Genomic DNA, 7,820 nt, shown 5'->3' with positions numbered 1-7,820 from the left:
ACAAGGCAGCCAGAAGCAGAACAGGAAGCCTGGCAGGCGTGCGTACTGACTCTGTGATGTCCTTATCAGCGGGCCACTTTGGGCAGCTATTTGACCTCCTGTGGCATTGGTTTCCTCCTCAGATGAACAGAATCGCCAAAAGGATACCTGCCCTGCCTCCCCACTGAGAAACCGAGCCTCAGGGGCTGCTGTGTGCAGCTCTGCAGAGCTGCTCGTGCCCAGATGAAGGGCGGCTGTGCCCATCGAGTCCTGGTCACAGGCAGGACCCACGGTGCTGGTCCTGGGCACGGGCGGGACCGCCCTCTTCGTGTGTGGCTATGGGTTTCAATGGCGTGGTTGCTCTCTGGGTGGGGGCACGTGGAGGTGCTGTCAAGCAGAGCGACTGTCCCGATGGGGGCGGGTGCCATGCGGAGTCCAATTTGGAGCCCAAGGACCCCTCCACCGGCTGCCCAGAGTGTTGGCTGCCAAGGGTTCGCTGCTGAGTGGTTCCTCAGAACTGCTCTCAGCCCAAGGGCGTCCTACCTCCTCGCCCGGAGGCAAGCCACACCCAATGGCCGACTGGTCACAGGACAGGGGACCCACCAATCTGGATTGCAAAGCTCCTCGAAGCCTCAAGCCTTGGCAGGGGCCTTGGCTGCAATTCCATCAACTCAACAGCTCGAGTTCACCTCCCCCTATCCACTCGGCTCCTACCTCCCCCTAGAGATGTCGCTCTGGAGGGCCCCCCAGAAGCCCCTGCACAGACCCCCGTAGGGGAAGTGGACTCACAGCACTTCCAAGGCATCGGGCCCCCTGAGGGCAAGTCCCTGAGGCTCAGAAGGACAGTCCCTGAGCTCCCAAGGGTCCAGCTGCACACACTGCTTCCTTCTCCCTCTGCCCGTATCAGCCTGGCCCTGAGCAGGAGAGGAAAGTGTCCACTGAGAGAGGGCTGTTGAGGAGGTCTTCACCGATCGCCCCCAACTCCCACACGCAGGCAAGCACAAAGGCCACCTATCCACAGCAGGCGGAGGCAGAGGGTGATCCTGTCCACCCCTCGCAGGCCCGCCCCTTCCCTCCAAGTGCCCATCCTGGTGAGTGCAGCCCTCAAGGGCAACTCTGAGAGGACAGAGCTGCAACAGAGCCGCTCTACAGGTGGCAGTGGGGCCGTGTGGGAGGCATGGGGTACGCTTTCCAGCCTTGCCTAGGCAGGCAGGCAGTAGCACACACTAGCGAGGCGGAAGAGGCCATGTGACCACAGAGGCAGCGACTGGAGCCCTGAGCCCACGGGCCAAGAGATGGTGGTGGCCACCCAAAGCTGGGAGAGGCAAGGAAGGGTTCTCCCCCAGAGACTCGGGAGGGGGCGCAGCCCAGCCAACACCTCGATCTCAGCCCGGGGAAACTAAGCCTGGACCTCTGGCTTCCAGAACTGTGAGAGAATAAACATCTGCTGTTTTAAGCCACCAGGTTAGAGGTAACTGGTGACAGCAGCCTCAGGAAGCCATCCTAACCTTCACCCATGTCGCATCAGGCATGGCCTCACACTCAGATTCCCTCAGGTTCCACAGCTGTAAAGTCATCTTTCTTCCCACCGATAGGATTGGACAGGACAGAAGGACTTCCCTTCTTATTTGCAGTTTACAGCAGCCACGTTAAGAAAAAAGGATGTCTTTTTCTATTGGTAGAATTTCAGACACCTGGCAAGCGATAATGGAGATATTTAGGGACAAGAGAGGGCATTATGAGTCTAAAACACAACAATCAAAACTATTGTTCCTCTAAAATCCATACTTTGGAACCCAAGCCCCCGCCCCCAGGTGGTGGTATTTGGAGATAGGGCCTTGTGGGAAGTGATTAAGTCCTGAGGGCTCTGCCCTCATGAATGGATTAGTGCTCTAATAAAAGAGGTGGAAGAGAGCTCCCTGGTGCCTTTTCTGCCCTTCCACCAAGTGAGAACACAGCATGAAGGTCCTCACCAGACAAATGCTGGCACCTTGATCTTGGACTTCCCAGCATCCAAGACTATAAGTAACACTTTTTTTTTTTTGAGTTGGAGTCTCACTCTGTTGCCCAGACTGGAGTGCAGGGGCCGCTCCCGGCCACCGCGGCCTCGACCTGCTGGGCTCCGGCGATCCTTCCGCCTTAGCCTTCCGAGTAGCTGGAATTACAGGCGGGCACTACCATGCCTGGCTGATTTTTGATTTATTGTAGAGATGAGGTCTCGCCAAGTTGCCCAGGCGGGTCTCGAACCTGCGGGCTCAGGCAATCCACTCGCCTCAGCCTCCCAAAGGCACGGAATGATAGGCTGAGCCACCGAGCCCAGCTAAGTAACACATTTATGCTCTTTAAAATCATCAGTCTCTGAGAATGTAAACTAGTTCGGCCCCTGTGGAAAGCAGTTTAGAGATTTCCCAAAGAACTGAAAAACAGAATTACCACCCAACCATCAACCCCATCACACTGGATATACACCCAAAGGAACATAAATCATTCTACCAAAGAGACACTCACATGTTCATCACAGCACTATGCACAATAGCAAAAGCATGGAATTAACCCAGGTGCCCGTCAATAATGGACTGGAGAAAGACAATATGGTACCTATATAACATGGAATACTATGCGGCCATAAAAAAGAACAAAATCAGGTCCTTTGCAGCAATGTGGATGCAGCTGGAGGCCATTATTCCAAGCAGATGAACTCTGAACTAAAAAGTCAGATACTACGTGTTCTCACTAAACACTGGATACACACGGATATAAGGATGGGAACAGACACTGGGGACTTCTAAATGGGCAAGGGCTGAAAACTACCTGCTGGGAACCATGCTCATTATTTGGGTGATGAGCTCAGTAGTAGCCCAGACCTCACCATTACACAATGTACTCATGTAACAAACCTGTACGTGTACCCGCTGAATCTAAAATAAAAGAATAGATAAATTACCCGTCCCGGGTATTTGTTACAGCTGCACAAATGGACTGAGACACCCGCTACGCCTTCTCATGAGCCCAGATCCGTCTTCAGAACCCCAGCCCCAGGAAACGACTAGAATCAGAGTTGGCCAAACTCTAGCCACCGCTGGTCTTTGGAGGACAGGGGTCTGTGGAGTCCAGGGAGGGAGGTCCGTTTCTCCCACAGACTCAGGGCCTGAGACTGAGTCCTCCTGCCTCTTCATCCCGGAAGTCACCCGTCACACGCCCTCCAGCCCGTGCCCAGGCTGGGCCGTACCCACCTTCTGCACTTCCTCAGAGGACGCGTTGCACGGGCTGCTGGGAGGGAGTGCCCGGGGGCACCGTTTGTCCCCGCTGCTCAGGGCCCACGAGTTGGCAAAGTCATAGGGGTCCGAGGTCAAAGTCCCTGTGGAGCAAAGTTTTGGGAAAATGGCGCTTCAGTTATGCCTGTCCCGGGACTTCTGAGTGAAGACCCGAGGACTGGAGTTAGACAGCAGGCATTTGGGGTGAGACGTGTCGCCTGTGCAGTGCCCAGCCTGACACCACGAGGCACGGGCATTGGAGCACAGCGACGTTTCGTGAGTGAGGGACGGATGGATGAGAGGTTACATGCAAGAGGGGACATGAAAGACGATGAGGGAGCCGGGCTCGGTGGCGCAGCTGTCATCCCGCGCCTTTGGGAGGCTGAGGTGAGTGGATGGCCTGAGCCCGCGGGTTCGAGACCCGCCTGGGCAGCGAGATCTCATCTCCACAATAAATCCAAAAATCAGCCGGGCGTGGTGGTGCGCGCCTATAGTTCCGGCTCCTCGGAAGGCTGAGGCGGAAGGACGCCGGAGCCCAGCGGGTCGAGGCTGCGGTGGCCGGGAGCGGCCGCTGCGCTCCAGTCTGGGCGACCGAGTGAGACTCCAACTCAAAAAAACAAAACAAAAGAAAGAAAGAAAGACAACGAGGGGATGCTCACCCTCTCACTCTCCGAGCCTCCGCACACCTCCCTCCCTCCTCTACCAAACACGCCACACGCTCGTGTTCATCTTGCTGACATGCATCCTTCATTCAACGGTGAGCTCCTTAACGAAGGTCTCGGGCTATGTCTATCGCTCAATTCTTTCTGGTAGACTGTGAGTTACCCAAATATTTTGGCGGAAAGAAGGGAAAGACGTGACACGGAGCCTAAGCCCACGCATCACTGCATCATCTGAACTCTCACAGCATCTGGGTTTTACTGTCAGCTACCCACAGTGGACGGTGAGAGCCTCCTGGGCCAACACAGCCTGGTGCAAAATAACCGCTCAACAACACCGCTGGAGCTTTATAACAGAGGTAGTGTGGGACGACTGCCTTTGCGTATTGGGATGAGCCGCTCTGGGCTTAGCCGGGCTGGGAAGAGTGAAGCATGTCTCAAGATCAAGTAACGCACGTAGAAATAGGAAATAGCCGGGTGTGGTGGCTCACACTTGACATCTCAGCACTTTGGGAGGCAGAGGCGAGAGGATTGCCTGAGCCCACGGGTTTGAGACCAGCCTGGGCAACATGGTAAGACCTCGCCTCTACAATAAATCAAAAAATTAGCCAGACGTGGTGGCGCACCCCTATGGTCCCAGCTACTTGGAAGACTGAGGTGGAAAGATCACAGCCCAACAGGTCAAGGCTGCAGTGGCCATGAGCATGCCACTGCACTCCAGCCTGGGCAGTAGAGTGAGACTCCAACTAAAAAAAAGAAAAAAGAAATAGGAAACAAGCTATCTCTGTGGAAAGAAAATAAAAATGAGGCCTCAAAATGTAGTCCGGTGGAATCTGGAGTTTGATAGGCAGAAAAAAGCCCCCCCAGAAAGATACATTCAGTTCTTAAACCCTGGAATCTGTATTATCGCCTCTGGCAAAAGATGCGTTTACATTAGGGAACTTGAGAGGAAGGACGTCTCTTGGATTACCTGGGTAGGTCCTAAATGCAATCATCTGTATCTTTACATGAAACAGGTAGAGACCGGACAAGATACACACAGAGGAGACAGCAACGTGAAGATGAAGACAGAGATAGAATGATGCCTCCAGAAGTCAAGATATGCCTGCAGACCCTGGAGGAGGCTTGGAATTGATTCTCTGCTAGAGCTTCTAAAGAGAGCACAGCCCTGCAACACCTTCATGTCAGACTTCTGACCCCCAGAACTGTGACAGAATTCACTTCTGTTGTTTTAAGCCACCGTATCACAGGAAAATGATATACGAGAGAAGCCAAAGGGAAGAGAACTTCAATCTGTGGAGCGTTCCACTGTGTGCCAGACATTGTGAGCACACAGGCTTGGACACTTTCTAGTACACCAGAAGGAAGGGGCAGAGAAGAAGCTTCGTGTTGAGGCAGGGTAGCTAGCACAGGCCAGACATCGATGGATCAACTTCCCATAGGCGGGTTTTAGGAAGCGTTCAGACCTTTTTAAAATTACATTTTGCTACAGGCCAAGCTGGTAAATCACCCCCTTGGCAAATCAGAAGGAAATCCCATCAGATGTACGAATAGGACAGCACAATCTTCTCACGGTTTGGCATCATAACCTCTAAGAATCTTTCGGGTTCCCTGTAGAAGGCAGAAGGCCCAAGGCCACCCCTTAACTGACCAAAGCCATAGAAATGATAATAAGATCACCTTTTAGCTAAGGAATGTGTGAATTGGAAACAGTCAGGCAGGTCTCCTACAAAAGACACTGTGGTCAAGAAAGACCACCCCTGCCTTCCTTCCATCAGGAGCCCAGAGATATCAGTCTCCAAAGTGACAGTTACCTGGGCTCCACCCTTTTTTTTAGCATATCAATCATTGTGAAGGTATATCAGGTCTATTGTAAAGAGCAAAGGTGCAGTTTATTTCGCCGGGCCAACTCCAGCATGTTTCTGTTTGTTTTCTCCCTTCTTTCTCTAATAAACTTTGTTTGAAACTTTGCTGGCTGCTCTCAAAATCACCTAGAAACAAGCCAAAGAATCCACAGGTTTTGCGCCATACCCCACCCAGCATCAGTGTTACCTGGAGAAAGCTCCTCTGTCGCCCTGTGGGATCTGCACTATTATCATCCCCTTGAATCCAATTCCTCACATTTAAGAAAAAAATTAGACTAGATGAGGCTACTAGGATCCTCCTCAGTCCTGACCTTCTATGAAGTGAAACTTCATGGTCTAAATCTGAAATGATGCATCAGGCCATCCAATAGATGGAACTGCCAGTGTTCTTGCCTGGAGAAAACTCTCGGAGACCCAGGGTTGAAGCCAAGCTGGGCATACTCCAGCAGTCAAGGAGTCAGGTTAACAGCGCAGGAGCAAATATCATTGAGTCTTTATCAACCAAAGAGAAATAACCTCCCAATCCTCTGAGGGAGATTTCCAAAATATCAGCAGAGTCTTGACTTCCTGCCCACAAACACCCCCTTCATCCTCATAGCATAGGTCCCATTTTTAGTTTTTCACCTCAAAGTCCAATAGGAGAAAGAAAGATATTTTATGGCTGGGACATTTCTAGCAATATGGAAGATTAGAAACATCTGAAAACTGTGTCACTACAACATACAAATATCCTGCTGCATCCATGGTTAATCTCACAAAAAGTGCAGGGGATTTCAAGAGACAAAAAGGAGGTGGGAATGATATGGAGAGAAAATTGAAAAACAGAACTGGCAAGGGTGGTGGTATTAGCATGAGAGTGGCAGTCTTGTCAACCAAGGGGCTTGGGTTTAACTGCTCTATGGAGATGGAAATGAATCTTGGAGCTGCATGTTGTGAGGAGGTGGAGCTGAGACCCAGGGAAACTAAGGAAACATGCTACCATGGTCTGGGCTCTGGATAAAAGAGGAAAATTTGTAGTTGTGGAAAAGCCTTCATATAGATTTGAGATTCCAGTTTATTCTTCTTGTAAGATTTGCAACTCCATATCAAAAAATTAACATAAAACCCTTCAAAAATGAGCTCACACTCCAAAATTATGAAACAAAGAAAACAATCCTCTATAAGCAAGAGTCAGCAGACACAAAAAAAGCAGGATTCAAGCTCCAAAGACTTCAGGTGTGAAATAACAATATCTAAATGTATTGTTATAAAGAAGAAATTGAAACTTGATCAAAGAAACTGACAATAGGAAACATAGCACAGAATAAAAAGAGCTAGATTTATCTTCTAAAATTACAAATATAGTCAATGAAATAAGGCGAAATCTTAATTGATAGGTTGGATGTCATCTGCAGATTAGACAGAGTTGAGAGAGAACTAGTGAACTAGAAGACAAATCTAAATAGTGATGTGCTAATAAGTCAGATCTCCAGGAAAAAAGCAAAGCTCTGATTTGTAGCATTTGCTGATTTCCATGGTATAAATACTCCTACCAAGACCAATTTCAAGGTACCAAAACAGCATTACTGAGTGTGGATCTGAGAAGAGATACACACAATTGATTCTCACCAATCAGCATGAGCATACCACTTGATCTAAGCCAGCCACCCACAAATCAGCCCAGAGGAACGAAAAGATAGAAAAATAGGAGTAAAGAGAAAAAAAGATGACATAAAAATATCCAACATATCTTTAATAGTTCCCAAAGGAGAAAAAAAAGACTGAAAATTTTACAAATCTGGTAAAAAACAGAAATCATATTCAGAAATCATGGTGAGTCTCATGCAAAATAATAAAAATAAAACCCACACCTAGACACAACATAATGAAATTCCAGAATACCAAAAACAAAGAGGTGACTTAAACACAAAGATAAAAGTCTCACAATCTGCAAATAAATAAAAATTAGATTGACAACTTCCTTCTCAACAACAACAATGGAATTCCTCCAAGTGCTATCAGAAATAACTACCAGCCAGGCTCGGTGGCTCAGCCTGTAATCCCAGCGCTTTGGGAGGCTGAGG

The 7,820-nt window shown here is 49.6% G+C and overlaps 1 protein-coding gene across 1 annotated transcript in view; it reads right to left on the bottom strand.

Annotated features, from left to right (window-relative positions):
• Positions 1-882: 882 nt before the first annotated feature.
• The window catches only part of LOC103249211 (von Willebrand factor-like), a 28,545-nt gene continuing 21,607 nt past the window's right edge, over positions 883-7,820 (bottom strand). Inside the window, exons 6-7 of the mRNA XM_021707443.1 lie at positions 3,213-3,337; positions 883-990 (exon numbers count right to left, since the gene is read on the bottom strand). Of these exons, the coding sequence (XP_021563118.1) occupies positions 883-990; positions 3,213-3,337 (233 nt within the window). The remainder of the gene's footprint in view (positions 991-3,212; positions 3,338-7,820) is intronic.

Source organism: Carlito syrichta, unplaced genomic scaffold, assembly GCF_000164805.1.
Source record: "Carlito syrichta isolate Samal-C Ts95f unplaced genomic scaffold, Tarsius_syrichta-2.0.1 Scaffold117974, whole genome shotgun sequence".
In the NCBI taxonomy this organism is placed as follows: domain Eukaryota; kingdom Metazoa; phylum Chordata; class Mammalia; order Primates; family Tarsiidae; genus Carlito; species Carlito syrichta.
The sequence above is the reverse complement of the archived record's forward strand: the minus strand, read 5'-3'. Positions and strand labels throughout refer to the sequence as shown.